This window comes from Camelus bactrianus, chromosome 24 (genome assembly GCF_048773025.1).
Source record: "Camelus bactrianus isolate YW-2024 breed Bactrian camel chromosome 24, ASM4877302v1, whole genome shotgun sequence".
Taxonomy (NCBI): domain Eukaryota; kingdom Metazoa; phylum Chordata; class Mammalia; order Artiodactyla; family Camelidae; genus Camelus; species Camelus bactrianus.
The window spans coordinates 16,548,790-16,566,764 of record NC_133562.1 but is presented as its reverse complement, the minus strand read 5'-3'; the positions used below and the strand labels follow the sequence as shown (position 1 = coordinate 16,566,764).

Below are 17,975 nucleotides of genomic sequence, written 5' to 3'. Positions count from 1 at the left end.
AGCCCCCCTCAGGCCCTGAGAGCAAAAGCAAACATGAATTTCCACTCAGTGTTCCTCAAGATTTCATTAAGAATGTAGAAACTGGGAACAGCAGAGAGATTCTTCAAATGTGATCATGTTAATTCCATTCAACACACACGTGATGCATCAGTTACTTGTTCTCGTCTTACCTGACCTGTCAGCTGCACTCAGCATAGTTGATCGTGCCTTCCACCTTGAAACACTTCCGTCACTTGGCTTCTAGGTCACCACAGCTCCTGACAGTCTTCCTACCTTTCTGTCCACTCCTACTCAATCTCCTTGAGCATCTCCATCCAAGATTTATAGCTCCAGTCTAACTGTCCCTCCCGAAGTCTAGGCTTAGATTTCTAACACTACTCTCTCTTTCCACCTGGATGAGTGATAGGCTTCTCAAACGTATTATGCCCACAGCTGAGCTCCTGAAATTCTCCCCATCCAGTCTTCTCCGTCTCAGTAATGCAGCTCCTTTCCCCCAGCTATCTGGGCTCCCAAATTGTAGTCGCCTCCTTGTCTCCTCTCTTTCTCTCACACACATACAATGCATTCACAGAACCTGTGGGCTTTACCCTCAAAATGTATTTAAAATATGACCTCTTTCCCTCTACGCTTAGTCTAAAGTATCATCGTCTCTTTTGCCTGGATTATTGCAGTGACATCCTAACCAATCTCCTGGCAAAATCATCTGTGGGGTTTGTTTCTACACATTCAAGGAGCTCAACAAATGTCAGGCAGGAGAAACTCAATGAGATCTACATCGAGACTCATTACAATCTAACTGTTGAAAGCCAAGGGCTAAGAGAGAATCTTGAAAGCAGCAAGAGAGAAGCGACTGCCACGGTCAAGGGATCCCCAGTTGTTTCTCATTGGAAACCATGGAAGCCAGAAGGCAGTGGAATGACATATTTAAAGTGCAGAAAGAAAAACCTGTCAACCAAGAATTCTATAGCTGGTAAAACTGTCCTTCAAAAATGAAGGAGAAATTTAGACATTCTCAGATAAACAAAAGTCAAGGGATTTCTATTATCAGTAGACGTGCCCTGCAAGAAATGCTAAAGGGTGTACTTAAGCTGAAGTGAGAGGACACTAGACAGCAACTCAACACTGTATGAGAAATAAAGGTCTCCCGAAAAGGTTAACTATAAGGGCACATGTAAAATTGAGTATGATGGTGTGGTACAGTAAAGAATATATCTGATCTTTGTCCCTGGCTCCTGGCACAGAGCTTCAAAAACCCTTGGAATTTTCTGAATGACAGGAGTGCCTTTGTTATGCTAATGGGGTAACTCAACCTGGGTCCCTGGACAGCTTCAGCATGGGGGCTGGTCACCAGAAGAATGGACCGTGGGGTTAGATGGTTGAAAAGTTGGGCCAGGCTGACCTCCAGGAAGAGGAGTGGGGGCTAGAGACTGAATTCCATTTGTTTATCAGTTATGCCTACCTATTGCTGTCCTGATAAAGTCTCTGGAAACAGAGGCTTCCTGGTTGGTGAATATTGCTTTTCTGAGATGGTGGTATGGCCAGATTTTGCAAGGAGAGGGCATACAAGCTAAGTATCCTGCCCGGCTCCCCCAGACCTTGTCCCACGTATCTCTTCATTTGACTATTCTTGATCTGGATCCTTTATGATAAAACCATAATAGAAAGTATAGCGCTTTCAGTGAAGTCTGTGAGTTGTTCTAACAAATTATCAAACCTGAGGGGGTCATGGGAACCCCTGAATTTATAGCCAGTCAGAATTGTGGGTAGTCCCACTGACATCCGAAAGTGGGGGCAATCTTGTGGAGGACTTTGTCCTTAACATCTGGGTAGTTAGTGTCAGAAGTGAATTCCAACATACCCACTTGGGATGGAAATGGAAGATAATTGTATTTTTGGTTTGTAACACTATTTTTTACTTTCGACATTATGTAAAAGACAGATGCATAAAATTAATTATAAATCTATGTTATTTGGCACAGAATAGAAAGATTCAGGCGAATGAACACTCGTTATTACCATAAGGTGTCTGCCCCACACTTGGCTAGATGCTGCGGATTCAAAGGATGGAGGGAAGAAACATAAAGTGCTAGAAACAGTCTCTGATATAAAGTGGAACAAAACACGTTAGCGATGGGTATTCCCAAACGCACCCTGACCTTGATTATAACAAGGCTTCCCATGAGCAGCAGAATAGTATCTCATTTAAAAAAACTGCATCCCCAAGGGCAGGAAAAGGTGAGATGTTTTGCCTCAACTGCTTGATACTCAATCGGCGGTGCAAAAACTGACCTGTGGACTTTCTCCTTTAACCAGACTAACCCCAAGTTGCTTTAGGAAAAATTCAACAAAACAAAGGCACAGAACACACAAAATATAGTGTTTTTAAAAACATTTTTTTAATGAAGAAATAATTCCATTCCAAAATATAGACACACAATTAAATAGTTTAATCACTTCAAAATATAACATGTCCCCAGGAGGTTCCAACACACACACATACACACAAAACAATACTTAACAGCAATACAAAAAACCCATACAATAGTAGTTTTGTTACAATACCAATGAATCTTGTGAAATCTTTAGTGTCTCTGAACTGGTTATTTTAAATGGTGTCAAATTACAGTAGTCATCATTAAAAATCTCTTACAGTTAATTAGCCTCAGGATGTAATGCTTCTGATTTTTTTCCCCCCTCTTTTTGGTTCAAAGGTAGAAATGCCCTTTCTTCTGAGGACACAGTGGAGTTCTTGTTTGTGGCTGCTTGTGCGGAATTGAACCAAGGTGACTGCAGCAACCGAAGGTTGCCGTATTTACAACGTCTATCTACAGGTAACAGCCAAGAACTAGTAAGGGTAGACAAAGATGATCAAAATAAAAGCAGACATCAGTGCTAAATTATGATGCAACAGCTGGGCTCATGCATATAAGAAAATACATAGGCTATCACAACAAAGGCCACACTCTTCATGTAATTCAGTTCACATTACTACTTACAAAGGGACCTTCCCTGCCTGATAGTAGATCGTTCGAGAATCCATTTTTCACAATCTCCAGCACATCTCCCTCTGACCAACCAAACGTACCCCGACTTCCGTCCTGACCAACCACAACTGATTCCTGAATCCCCTCCAGTAGATTCCATAGTCCTCCCTCCCTCCGCTAACATCGCGCTGCTGGGGAGGGCTGGCTGTGTTAGACCAGTGCTCACGAACAGGCCATCATCCCTAATGGAGATGGATGTGCAATTCATTGTGGAACAAGAGAGAAACAGCCCCCGCCAAGATATACTTGTATCTAATGGACAAGACAGGTGACACCTGCTGGGTTTGCACTTACAACAGGCCCCACAAGTAGATTTGGAGAGCCAGGGAAAGAAACCCACCGAGTAACACAAAAACCCAAAACAACACACGCCATTTTGTCTCGTTTACAGGACAGGGGTGCTTGAGTCTGGTCTCAGTGCTGACGTGGAGCTAAGAGAAAGAAAAGGCGGCTGGTTAGTCAGGAACTGGTCATTGGCAGCAGTTTCCAGAGTCCTTGCAATGGCTTTGGACGATGGTTATCAACAACCATGTGATGGAGTTGGCAATAGGACGGGGGGAAGGTTATCAGCAAAACAGTTCAGACCTTAGACAAACATTTTGATGTAGAAACACAAAATGACCACACCTGTCAGCTCGGTCCAGCGGGTGGCTGAATGCCACTTGCAGGGTCAGAGTTCTGGGGTCAAGAACTACCCGGCTATGATCTAGAGCTGACGGCAATGTAGGCAGCCAGGATGCAGTGGTTTTAGGGACTGAGTCTGAGGCACAAGTGGCCACCTGCTCCATCTAGCGAGGTACGGTTTCACAGAGGATGGGCGGTGGAAAGAGAGATGAATGTTAAGATCTACCAACAAAACCCACAATAAAATCCATCTGTGCAAAGAGACGTGAGAACTGGGCAGCTGTGCCGCTTTGGTGTCAGCCTGTTCTCAGGGGTATCTGCCAGGCTGGTTCTCCGGAGGGAAGCAGGATTAAGTACATCAGCGGACAGAACAGGCTCCTTGCTAGAGTCAACCCAGAGCTTCGCGATCCTCAAGGCAAGCGATTTAGTCCCACAGGGCAGCCAAGGAGGTGATTTCTGACCAAACTCAGAGACACGAACATCTTAGAACCCTCCAGAGAGGAGGCTGGAAGATGTCAGGGTGTCTGTGCTCAGCTGGGCACCCACCAACTACTGATGATGTGGGTGGGAGGAGGTTTTTGCCAGCCCTAGGAGCAAAATCGAGTTGCTGAAGCTTTGAGGTTGACTCAAAGCCTGTCTTGCTTATTCTGAATAAGGCCTTTTCAGGGATTTTCTTATACAACTTTATTCTAAAGCAGTGGTTGCCAAACTTTGGTGTGCATCGGAATCACCTGGAGGGCTTATTCAAACACAGGTTGCCAGGCCCTGCCCCCAGGACTTCCGACTCAGTCGACCTGGGTTAGGGCCTAAGAACCCACAGCTCTAATCCATTCCCAGGTGCTGCTGACGCTGCTGCGGGCCCAGGGAACACGTTCTGAGAACCGCTGTTCTAAAATGTTCTCTTCTTTCCCTTAAAGGAGAATCAGGAATCCAGAGAAGCTGCCAATTTAAGTATAATGTATCCACTATGTTGCAGGATTTTTAGTTCTTCGAATCTTGAAACAAGTAGAGGGTTAGTTTTTCATTTCCCCAGAATCCCCTAAGGGAGGTCTTTACCGCTCCCCCAAAAAAGGGCCCTCGGAAAGGACCATCGACAGTCTTTCCTCCTCCCTCCTCTGACCTGTTCTTTTGCACATCAGCTTTTCACGGAGTGCAAAATCCCAACTCCGCTTCGAAGAGCCTGTTTCCTCTCACATGACCACAGGAGGCTGCATGCATACACCAGGTAGCCAGCTAAGGCAATACACATTCAGAAATAAAAGGAGAGCAAACGTTTGCAAGCGCACTTTAAGCCTGTACATTTAAAGCTGAAAGGCCTCCGAACGACCTGATAGGGGAACGTATGGACGAACGGTGCTGTTAGAAACATGCTCCCTAAAGCTACACCGAGAGGATCGAGCCCGGGGAAGAGCAGAGAATCTGAGTCCGTTTTGGGGAGTCTGATGGCACCTGTGGTTTATAAACAGCTTTAGTAACGAGTATTTCAAAACAGAGTTCACAGTTTTTAAGAAGATCTGTGCTGATTTTAAAAACTAGATTCTATATAATTTGAATGTTGTCTCTTTTTTTTGAATATGATATCTATTTGGAAAAAAAATATTTACACTAAACTCTATGGCTGATTGGTTAAGAGTCTCTTGAAAGAAAACAACCCCAAGCTGGAAAGAGGCCCCGAAGACTGGATGATCCTGGTGTGTTTGCGTCCAGCCTCTGCTCTCAGAGACCTGGAGACGAACCCAGACCGTGCTGGCCGAGGACCCTGCTTGGCTTCGGGGCTGGGTCTGTGCACCCAGGCACCAAACCCTTCAGGCTTAGTGAATGATGGCAAGTGGTTGTTTTTTTCAATTGCTATGGAAAAAAAAATGTACAGTGTATATAATCAACTGTCTTGCTAAAATCTCAGAGAATTCGGAAATTGAATGTCTAGCTATAAACACTATGCATACTGTCGTCGTAAACTGACCAGGTTCAGTGTCATGTACGAAGGCTTAAGATGCATGTTAATACTGCCATCGTGAGTAACCGCAGCCTGAGTTTTCAGCCTGGGTTTTCATTTCGAGGGATGAGCCATGTTACAGAGGATGTAAGCTGATAAGTTAGCTTTGAACAGAAGTCTTTTTTTTTTTTCCTTCTCAAAACACACACCTATGAACTACAGATCTTAGAACAAAAAGTGAGCTGCACTAGAGTCGGCAGAACATAAATTTAGGGGGTAGGGTGGGGGGGGTCTGTCGGGAGCTGCTGTGGGCGGTGGTTCCTCTCTTCCGTGAGGTGAGGCTGCTGCCCGGCTGCCGTCTTCTCCTCTGGGGGGGGTGGGTGCAGCTCAGTCCTTCATCACCAGCTCTCCTGTCCCTTTCATCATCTGTCTGACTATAGCTTGCCTGGGAATAAGCAATGTGTAATTTTTCTTTTAAAGATGGAAACTGTTTTCTCAATTAGGGTTATGAGGCTTAGAACCCCCCTTTTCCCCCAAGACACACACACACACACACACAGACACACACACACATTCTCCCTTCCTCTGACAACCAGGAACGAATGTTCTGGGACACTGTGTGCTACTGCACCTTCTGAAAGAAGAAAGGATGAGACTCCTCCTCCCGCTGAGTCTCTTGCCTCATGGGTACCTGAGGCACCTGGAGGGTGTAAGCACCGTAAACAGAGCTATTTGTGCTGTCCTCTGGACAAGGAGATGGAAGCACTGACTCATTACCAGGATGCCATGCTCATTTTTAAAAAACAAATCCACTCCGGATCTTCTAATCCCCCAATGTCTGAAGTTAGGATGTGGCTGGCCAAGGTGAGTGGAGTACCATGTGGCCAGAGGGATGGAAAAGGGACCAACTCAAGGTTGGACTGGACACAAATGGAATTTTGGTGAACTCTACGCTGAGTGCTAACCTTTATGTAAACTGTTTCTTCCATCGTGGCCAGCGGAAAAGCAGTAAGTCAGGTTTCACTCTATTCACTCTTGTTAGTGTGTTGATGAGTGCATGTTTATCTCCAAACAGGCCAAAGGCTCTTCTTGAGCAGAGAAGGGGTCCTCCGCGCTTCTGGAGTCCCACCTTTTGCCCCTTAGTCATGTGGGGCTCAGCTTGGTAGATGCTAACTGACTGTGAGCTGATGAAATCGGCCTCAGGACCCTTGGATAAGAGATGCATGTACTTTGGGATAATTTCTGATCTTGCAGTGTAGCCAGGAAAGTCCAAACAAATAGATTTCAATAGCATAAACCATTAAAAAATTTCAGCTGTATTTCTTGGCTACATCAAGAAAAACGACAGTGGGTTAGAACTAGCTGCAAAGATGAAAAGCCACTAGCTTCTGCAGTGTTCTGTCAGGTCCTAAACGAATTTTGTCTGACTTGCTGATTTACTGACAGGCTGGTTTATATTTAGTGGCCTGTGGAATGCCAGCTAGTTAGGTATGGGACGCAATAAATGGCAGAGGCCACAACAGCTTTAATTTTTCACTGCCAGATTGGCATCAAAAGATTAAAAAAATGGTTTAAGAACTTTCAGAGTACTGAAATCTTTGATGTTTATGAATGAGAACCAAATACCACTTTTTTATCTGGGTGTGTGTCAAGGGCATTTTATTAGGCTTTCAAAAAAGTATATTTTTCTAAGCACTACCTACGGATGTTTAAATAATGCGCAGAGCAAAAATGATCAAATTGCTGGAGCTCAGAGAAAGAAAATGCTATGTAAGGAAAAGGCTTGCTCCTTTGGGACTAGGTTTGTTATAACTGGAGTGAGTATTTTCAGAAACAGCTCCTGGGAATTATTTCCCCCACAGTCATCATGAATCAGGAGGACACGTGGTGTGGCATTCTCAAGCCCAAGGGACGCAGACTAGCACACATTCGGTGAGATCCTTCCTTTTACACCAAACGGGCCTCCCAGCTCAAAAAGTCTGTTTCATAATAACAATTATGCCTCAATTGTTACTTGCTTACTCTTAGCCTGAGGACTGAGACGGGAGGTCAGTGGTGTTTGAGCTGGAATGTATTCTTTACTAATGGATATGTCATTTAGGAGATATATGTCCGTTTTTTTCAATTTGGCAGGCGGGGCTTACTGTGAACTGTGCTATAGACTGACGGGATTCCATGGGTGGGAAAAGGCTGTACAATTAGAGTAGGTGCAAGTCCTTGGGCTCACGCAGCCAGAGGACTGTGAGAGGTGTGTTAGCTTTGAACTGTAATGTGGGACGTCTAACTGGCCACCAGCTGGAGACAGAGAAACCTTCTAGACTCATGGGACAGGGTAGCTGGAGGTGTTTCAAATCCTTGTACAAAGCTGAGTCCCGGCCTCATTCACAAAAGTAGATGGTCCCAGGGACTGAACTGCTTGTAAAGCACTGAGCAGAGTGCTAGGCATGTATGGGTGTGCTTGGCATAAAGCTACAGCGCGTCTGCCACTATGGTAAGTCTTTAAAAACCACACCCCAGTGAGTTCAACCTCTCTGTGAGGTAGGTATTATGATACACATTGTACAGAGGGATGGAGGCTCTTAGAGGTCTAGTAATCTGTCGAGGATTAAGCTGCTGGGATTTGGTGAAACACATGATTTGACATCAGTCTTTTAGAATCCAAAGATGAAGCTTCAGATCACTACAGTCAAGTGACCCTGCCAATCGTTAAAAGAAATTACGGAGGATTTCCCATGTATTTAGGTAGACCCTTGAAGCTGGGAGAATCACACGCCACATAAACGCTATTTTAAATTAATTTATATCTTGCTGAATTCCACAGTGGCTTTGAAGCGGCTACTGCAAAAGCTTACCTCTCCATTTTGCTTTGCTTGTTTTCTTTAATAATACATGCTTTTGCTTTCACTTTTTTTTTCCCTTAGATTTGTTTTGTTTTAGTTTTTTTTGGCGGGGGGGGTAATTAGGTTTATTTGTTTATTTATTTTTATGGTTTATTTTACTTTTTTAATGGCAGTACTGGGGACTGAACCCAGGAACCCTTGCGTGCTAAGCAGGCACACCACCGCGGAGCTCTACCCCCCACTCCCGCGGCCACCTGTTAAGGTGCACACCTTGACCTCCGGGGTGCTGAGCGCACTAAGGAGCTTACTCATCTCTGCAGGTGCTCAACAAATCTGGGCTATTCTCTCTCAAGCGCAAGCGAGGCTGAAAACTTGGATGCTGTTGTGACTTCACCGTCACAAATTTCTGGGGCCTCTCTGATGTTATAAACATTTCTGTGCCAGTCTTCCAAATGAATAAAGTCAACTCCCAAGTCTGCCTGCCAAATCTCCACTGGACTATAATGAAATGCTTACATAGGCCAGGGTGATTCTTTGATATCAGCAGGGAAGGAGGATATTTCATCATAGAGAAAACCTAAGAGACAGTGCTTGTGAACGCGGGTGACAAGTTATCAGAATTCAGTGTACAGTGGCCATGTTTCCTCCTACTGGGGGGTACTTACTTGAGAGGAGAGTGATAAAAGGATATTGCATTCAACCTTGCAAGCTGACCTGTGGGTGACAAAGGACACAAACAAGAAAGGTGACAATGTCAAGTCTGTGCTGCAGTCAAGCCGGTGAATTATTTGGTTGGAAGCCATGCAGAAAGATAGACGGAGAGAGAAACACAGAGAGAGAGTCTGATGAATGAAAGTAACTTTCTGATCCATCCAACAACCAAATGCTCACAGAGCAGTCCAGGAAAACCACTTCAGCCTTCTCCAGGGCATGTATCTTGCGTGGGCCTGTTATAATCTCCCAGCCCTCTGCTTTGCCTTTCCCTTGAAGTCACTGGGTATGGAAGGGAGAGACAGAAGGAGCTTAAGATTGACCAGAGATGGCACGACCTCCAGTTGGAGCTGACGCTGTTTATAGAATTTCCCTTCTTTTTGCTCCTGTCAGGTTAAATTCCTAATTCATTAAAACAAATGAAAATCTACCGTGTATGAAAGACTCCCTCTCTTCAAAAAAAGAAAACTAAAAATTCAGTTACTGTTGTCACCAAAATCCAGAAACCCACGTGGGCTCCAAGAGGGAGGCCAACAGCTGCCTCTAACAGCACGAACCAGAACATTGATTAATTAACCAGCTCTCTCTCTCCCTCCATGCAGCAGGGCCAAATGAGGCAGATGGAGGAATGTCCTCCCTCAAGAGTTCCTGGAGACACCCTGGGGCTTCATCCAGGCCAATTCCCTTCTGCGGACAGACCACAGAAATCCCAAACGAAGAGCATCCTCCTTGCTCTGCCTCAAGGCAACTTTATTTCAGCAGTGTTGACGTATCTGATCACTGTTTGTTTTGTATGACTAGGCCTACCCTGGGGTTGCTTCTGAAATGCGGCTGTTAAACGGAAAAGACTAAGGGAACATTCCAGAACCTCTATTTTATACTGTCAAGGTGGGGTTATGGCTTCCTTCTTGATATATTCTTCTTGGCAAAATATTTCTAAACTGAATCCATAAACAGATGAGGAGAAGAGAGTTTATTCTCTCTGCTTTTCTTTCTTCCACCAACAGAGTAAGAAAGGGCCACTGCTGACTTAAGAAGGTGGAGACAGCTTGTCTACCCATTGTACAGAAAGCCTGATGTGATAAAATAACCCACTGGGGTCGTGGAGGCAACAGATCTTGACCAGGCAAACAGCCCCGAACTCTCAGAACCCCAACAAAACACAGGGAGGGGAAACAGAAGAAAAATAAACATGGCAGTTGAACAATCTCCATGGAGAAAATGCGTTCCCTTAAGGATGAGTTACTAATTACCTTTATTCCTAATTGCACGTGTTATATCCAGTGAATTCCCAGATGGATTAATACGCTTTAGTATACACGACAATCTGTCCATCCACACTGCTGAGTGTGAGCCTACAGCTCCCCCAAAATTTCTTGATGAGGTCTGTCACTCTTCTACTATTGACATCTTAAAAAAAATGGAGGTACTGGGGATTGAACCCAGGACCTTGCACACGCTAAGCATGCGCTCTACCACTGAGCTATACCCCACCCCCTCCTACTGACGTTTGATATGAGGCGGAAGTGAGGGAAGCTGAGGACAAATGGTTCGAGGGAGGAGACATATGTATGCTTATTCAATTTCCTGGTGACTTGTTCTCTGTTACAGTCATCCCACAGTATCCGGGGTGGGGACTGGTTCCAGGACCTGCCCTTGCCTTGGACACCAAAATCCATGGATGCTCGAGTCCCCTATAATTGAACCTCAGTATCCACAAGCTCTGAATCCGTGGATATGGAGGGTCAACTGTGTCTTTTTTCCAAAAGCATTTTCCTAATGATCTCAGAGGATGAGGGACAGTCGGTCACCAGGTTTCCACTAATGTTTCCACCACGTTTTCACTTTCCAGCTCAGCATTTATAAGACTACATGGTGAGTGACAGCTCTAAGAAGTATTTAGTATTTTTTACCGTCTAGAATATGTGGAGTCAGGAGTGCTGCTGGAATACTGCAGGCAGGGAGGGTGGAAGGATGGAGAAGGCTCCTGAGTTTTGGAGCCGGGTGAGAGCCCCGGCTCCCGCGGGCGGGGGCAGAGGTGGGGGTAGGGGGGGGGCTGGCTCTCGGTACCTGGTAGGCTTCATCCTGCAGCTTCTGTTTCAGGTATTCCTCCATCTTCAGCTCGTTCTCCAGCTGCCGGACGGATTCATCTTCATAGTTCTCATCCTCTGGCTGCACGTAGGGGTCCCCATCTTCTGTGACCCTGGGAATAAACCACAGAGGGCGTTTGGGAGCAAATCTTAAAAGGAAACTATGGATGGAATTCATGTGTTAGCTGTAGTTTCGGGTGCACATTTATTCAGTCCTCCAATTCGCTCCGCTTTAATTTACTTCAGTTCAGTGTCTTCTTTCCCCCAATGAAAACCTTTTAAAAAAAACTTCGGAAGTTTGGAGAAATATATGCTCAAGGTTTTCTCATGTGCAATTTTTCCATGGCAGCCTGGTGATCACTGTCATTTATGTTTTTCTAGGGCTTACCGGAAGGAGTTGCCTTTTAAATGTTTGTCAGTCTTAAAAAGGGCAGGTTTTTCTTTTGGGAGGATATAGTTTTCCCAATTTGGGGGCTTAAAAAAAAAATGGAATCCAAGAACACTTTCTATAAGCAAAGTGAGCCCCCTAGTGAAATAATGATTAAGGACATTTGTCTATGATTTAACCCTCTTTGTGTTACGTGTATACATAGGCACGTGCGCCCGTGTGCTTTATTTTTATGGTAGAATCAAGTCTCTGAATAACAGCTAATTTTTTTTTTTTAATAACAGCTAATTGATGTCGGGAAGACTAAAGTTCTACCCCATAGCTCTTGATCTTAAAAACGTATACTAACTCTAAATGGAAGAAATCCATTTAATTGTCCAATTCCACTATGAAATAAATAGGTAAGAATGATCTTATTCACTAGCGTGTGATTCCAACTGTTCATCCCAGGATATATCAAGCTCTTCCTGGGACTGAACATAAATTCACTACCTAAATCATAGGACTAAAATATTCTCACGGTAAAAACACAGTCGATGTTTAGATAGTCCAGATATTAAAATATCCCCTAAAAAAGACTGGTCAACTAGAAGTTTCTGGGTTGGAACTTAAATGCCATTGTTCATGTTTATTTATATCTGCATGACATGTTCTTGTTATTTTTAGAGGTTTGGGGCCAGCCTAAATAGGTCTGTGAGACCTCTGTGAACTTTCTCTCCTTAACTCCCACAGCCGTGTTGGTAGCTAGTTCTGCCACCAGCGTACGGTCTTGGACTTGTCTGAATTTTAGGTAATCACCATGTAAATGCTTAATTATAAAAAAATCAAATAGCTATGTATTTACCAGACTAAACGGATGACAACTAATGCACCGTTTTGAACAGCAAACAAATCAAATGACTCTAAATTATAGAGGACAGGACAGAAAGCAAACTGAAATGAAAAAGCAGCGGCCTCCTGCCATTTTAAATTATGTTATAACTGTTTTGTTTGGATCTAATGCTCTGCCTTTTCACAGCTGGCTTTCAAGCTACGTCTATTTATAATTCCCATTATTACTGATCTTTTACTCACTACTTGGTCTAAGAGCCAAAACACCAGAAAGGCTTCTGGTTAGTTTCTTCTTTGGGTCTTTAAAACAGCCAGTTTATTTTTGTAGACTTGTCTGCAGTACTTTTCACATTAAGCTCCATCACTCTTCCATAGGTTTTTTTTTTTTTTTTTTTTTTTTTTTTTAACTATTTATCAATTCTCTTCTCCAGCCTTTGGTGAGCCCCTGCCCCCATGTCTCAGAACTCCACTTCTCGCTCTTTGTTCTACTCTTTTCCCTCCCAAGCTGGGCTGTGCAGGTCTGTCCTTGCCTTGCCTTTGTTTCTTAGCTTTGCTTTCCTCTGCCTGACTATTCTGAGCTGATCCAAGGTCGCAGAGAGTCTAGTGGGGACGTCACTGATTCTGCTGGCTCCTGTCAAGCGACCGAAGCCTAATTGGGTGAAAATCCTCGCACGATGTCTTCGGAAGGTCAGATTGATACATATTCAACAAGTCAAGGAAACTGGATTTCTTTATAATGGGATTTCATACATTTACTTATTTCAATCACAAGTGTGTATATGATGTTGTTTACACCCACTCTGAACAGAGGCCTCTCCAGTGTCACCAGGTCCTTTAAGAGCAAATATAGTACATTCAGAACATAGGATGATTTATCTCCCAAACTGGTCTGTGAGTCCTGGCAGGCTGTGGGCAATTTTTCACACTACTTAGTACCCAACCAGCACAGCGCCTTGGGCGAACCGGGCTCTCAATAAGCTCTGGTTGGTTTTAATTATTGATACTCTGGAAATTGTGAGGGAAAAGTCACAATGACAAATTTAAACGTACCTTTCTACTTTTGGCAGAAAAGGAAACTGCATCTTCCCTTTCCAAAATAAAGAACTAAGCAACCATGTTTTTATGTTCCTTTGCTCCCTGCAGCGTGCTCTGTTACTGCAAAAACACCTCCAAGAAGGAGATACTCACATGTCCCCACGCATGGTGATTGGGGTGGCTCCACTGTGAAGGTACCCGGGTTTTCGCGCGTGGATTTGTGCTAGAAAAGCCTTTTCAGAGGTTGGTGATGGAACCAGGTCCTCAAACTGAGTCCGTGCAAATTCAGAATCCACATTACTCTCGGTGTCACTCCTCACGTCTATTAGGTACAATGGAAGAAGTAAAGAATGACTTAGAACTTTTTATGATTGGCCAATAAAGGGCTAGGCTTAATATAAAACCAACCTGTGCTGTATAAAACACTGACCAGTTAGTGTACATAAGTAAGTGTTCATTTCTTTCAAAATGAGAATTGACACTGACATGAATTACCATAACACCACTTAGTAGACCATATTGTCTTTTTTCTAAACTTAATAATGTTATAAGGAATTTTTGTCTTAATAACTGATTTAATTCTTTAAGCATCCTGTTTTTCCCTCTATAAAATCTTCCTTAAATCTATTGTTAGTTTTGCTTAATATTACTTTAATTTAGGAAGTACAAGGCCAATATATTATATTCACTTAATATTTCAAAACATTGTAAGAGTATAAACTAATAGTAATTGAAACGTCCACAATGAGAATAACGTTTTTAGTCATCATTTGCTACAGCAGTAGGTACATGCCATTACTCAGGATGTATTAACTACTGTCATTTTTGTACTATTTGGTAATCTTAACCTAAAATAGCAGCAATAATTTTCATGACTTTAATTCTAATTATAGAGGCTTTAAGAAGTTTAAATACAGATTTTTTTTTAATATTGAAGTTTTATTTCTTATAGTTGTTGTAATCTCAACTATATGACCGCAGTCATGCCAAACAGAGATCTTGCCAGGCGGGCTTTAAGGAATACGTGAGATATATTAGTAACTGGTAAGAATATCTGCACATTCACGCTGTTCAAGTTTTTAAAACTCCAAGTAGTATTATTAGGATAGTGTTGCAATTTTACGCTGTTTGTTTCCTGGGCAGATCTTTCATGAAATTGCAAAGGTAAATTTCAGTTTAGCCTCATTCAAATAGCTCTGCAGTCCAAATTAACAAAATCTAAATTAGTAAATAAGACATATGACCTTATAAAAATAACTTTAGCCTCATGCCACTTTGGGTCATGAAACATTTAACAGTGGCTAACTTAGGATCCTGGAATTACAAGTCAATTTTAATGTTTTTCTTTATTCTTTTCTGCATTTTTCAAACTTTCTGCATTGATAGATTATAGTCTTCTCATCAGCAGAACATAAACAGTACTAAAAAAAAAATCTAACACACCAACAAAATACCACATAGCTCTTTAAAAAGTCTTTTAATACTTGGCCACGAGCAGATCTCTAACAGAAGCTTATGGGTCCCTCCACAACGAGCACACCAACGAGAGGGGACCCAGGGCTCACCGGAATTCAACTCTTTCACAAGAGAGGACATGGTGTTAGTGATGGAATCCGCCGCTACGAGTAAGTCATTCCTTAAGTTTCTTCTTGAACCTTAAGCAAAGAAGGAATGATAATTAAAAAAAAATCAAAACTTTCCTTTTCCCCAAATTCTTATGCTAAACTCATAGGATATGTTATCACATGATATCCTATGAGTTTTTATCAAATCATATGATAAACTCACTTCCACTGATACCCTAAAGCAAGAACACTTTCCAGAAGTGCTTTGTTTCACTTCCTGAAAAAAATACATTGTGTTTAGGGCAATGTGGCCTTTGATGTAAGAAGACATGTCCACTGATGGGGGTTTATATAATTTACTGTCCAAATTGGGACAGTTTTGCGAGTGAAAGGGGTGGGATTAATAATAAGACTGGGTGACATGGCACAAACTGGGACGGTCCCAGGTAAGCCAGCACGTGTAGTCCCCCTTCTTCAGGATAACCCAGGTGGATGACGAGTCTGGTTCTGCCAGGTGAGCTGCGCCGTCCCAGCAGCTGCTGCTGTTTGAGACGTTACCTGGAGGCTGAGAACATCCGATTCTGGTCCCTATCACTGTAGGGATCTCAGTGGTCCACCTACCATCTCAGGTATCTCTTGGGGAATGGGAACCCCATGCACTGAATGTCCCCAGACTGTGGAAAAGGGGTGAGGATTCTTGCTCCTGCCACCAAGACCTGGGCGGAAGACGTACGCCTGGTACCCTGAGCTGGAACTCAGGCCATGTTTCCCCGTCGTAGAGAAAGAGTCTTAGGATGTTTCTGGCACACTAATGGTTAAATGGGTATTTGTGGGCTGGTCTGGGAGTGGGGCAAGATGGATGTGGAACAGAGGGCTAAATCCATAATATCTTTGGGAAAAGAGGCTCAAGATTCCAAATACCTGACTCCCAGATGAACTTAAGCAGGGTGAGCTCTTTCTGAAGGGGGGTTGCCCAGATAGGCCACATTTCATTCTGTCATTTCTCAGAAAGTAAAACTAAATAAGTAAAATAATAAACCCATGGAAATTAAAAAAAATCAAAGTAGCTAGAGGAAACATTAATTATAACAGGAAGCTCAAATTGATTTAAAGTACCGTAAATGTCTTTAAGATTTAGGGAAAGGACAGTTTCCCTTCTAAAAATTAAAAAAAAAACAAAGGAAATTATTTTGCATACAGTAAGTGATATTTGTACAACTTAAATTATTTTCTTTTTCAGAAGAAAAACCCCTGTAAGGAATCACCCCTCCTTCCCTCATAACAGACTAGAGAGTAGATGAGTCTGTCCTTTCAAAATGTAAGCGTTTATCCCCCATACTCAGTGGATGACATCTGTTTCTTCACAGTCTCCCTGGGACATGACTGATGTTAAACAACTTTTTTTTTTTTTTTTTTAATCTGCTAGGGAAAAGGTGTTTGTTTTGTTTTTTGTTTTTTACTAAAATCTGCATTTCTGCAGCTTTTTGTGAGACTGAACATCTGGTCATATTTTTCTCGGCTACTTATTCCTCTGTTCCATCCTTCACTTATTTCTGTTTGGGGGGGTATGTCTTTCTGACTGATCTCTATAGGCTTTATGCTGAAATGATGAAACTTGACTGCCACATATGTTGGAAATGGTTTCCTCAAGTCTATTTTATTGTCTTTTGACTTTATGTTTCTTTTTGCCTTAAAACTAGTAGTCAAATTTGTCTCTCTTTTCCTTCAAGCTGTATATAAGGACCTGGAAGGATGTTGCTGATATTTTGCGAATCTAAGGAGCACTGCAAACTGCAGACCAAAATGCAAAACATAATCAAATTTGGGTGAAAAAAGAAGAGTATATATGTCCATAAAAGCACACTTAAACATAGATATTTATACTTAAGTGAAAGGTTGACAAGGGCCAAGTTGTTAATGGTGTTTACTTCTAGGAATCAGACTGGCAGGGTGAGGGTCTGCAGCAGGATTTTTTTCCCTAATTTTCTATCAATTTAAAAAGTGATGACAAGAAAAAATTTTATAGATTGTTAAAATAATTCCATATGAATAAGATCACTTGTTTTGGGACCTCCCCACCACCACCTACCTGCCCGGCTCCCCCTCCCGCCCTGCCCTTCACTGCCCTCCCCCGCTCCCCCCCCCCCCCCCCGCAGTTTGTACGTACAAGAGGCAGCTACGGGGGGCGGGGGGGAGAAGCTGTTTGTCCCTGTTTGTCATCTCACATCACCCTCTGCCCTCCTATATTAACTCTGAAAGCCTAGCCTCGTAGCCCCGTATCACAGAGGCAATGACTCAACTCTTTTAAGGCATCTGTAAATAGACTGAAACACCCTTCTTGATCGCCTCAGCGCTTAAGAGCTGGGATTGTTTACTCCCAGTCTTGAGTTTGCTTTAATATAACAAGAAGAAAGCAGGAAATAAGACGTTTCAGAATTTTAAAAAGCATTACACTTGATACAATTTCCTGGGATATTGCTGAAAAGATTTCCCTTCCCTTAAAGAGCAAAGACTCATAAAAAACAAGACAGGGCAACAGAAGCCGAAAGAAGATACAAGATGGTGAAACGAAGAACAGATTAGCGTAGGGAGTTTGTTTCTGAAATGCCTCGCAGGCCCGGCTCTGACACAAGCCAGGGAATACTCTAGAACGCCCCAGGCGTGGCTCTGATTGACCCTAGACCTCGCAGTCCTGGGTGACGTATTTTCACGTGAAAGCAGAACACAACCAAAAAACGAAGCCACTTACTTTGTGCAAACGCCTCCTGGACATCGCCCCCCACCCCTGTGAGCGAGTCCTGAGGCGCGTGCGTCGGGGTGGAGCAGGCGGACGCGGAGCGGACGGGCGTGGGGATGGGCCGGCTGATGGTGTGGCTGGGGGAGGAGCGGGGAGAACCTGGCCCCTGGGTCT

General features: G+C 43.3%; 1 protein-coding gene across 16 annotated transcripts in view; it reads right to left on the bottom strand.

Annotated features, from left to right (window-relative positions):
• Nucleotides 1-2,374: 2,374 nt before the first annotated feature.
• DTNA (dystrobrevin alpha) overlaps nt 2,375-17,975 on the bottom strand; it is a 294,094-nt gene continuing 278,493 nt past the window's right edge. For 8 of the 16 annotated variants that reach the window (XM_074352226.1, XM_074352221.1, XM_074352223.1 and 5 more), the window contains 5 exons: nt 17,814-17,973; nt 15,065-15,154; nt 13,653-13,821; nt 11,226-11,358; nt 3,336-6,049 (listed from right to left, as the gene is read on the bottom strand). In XM_074352226.1, the coding sequence (XP_074208327.1) occupies nt 5,852-6,049; nt 11,226-11,358; nt 13,653-13,821; nt 15,065-15,154; nt 17,814-17,973 (750 nt within the window). In that variant the 3' untranslated portion in view covers nt 3,336-5,851. Of the gene's footprint in view, nt 6,050-9,109; nt 9,159-11,225; nt 11,359-13,652; nt 13,822-15,064; nt 15,155-17,813; nt 17,974-17,975 lie in introns of all 16 variants that reach the window. The other 8 variants (XM_045510816.2, XM_010947172.3, XM_045510818.2 and 5 more) reach the window with 7 other exon arrangements.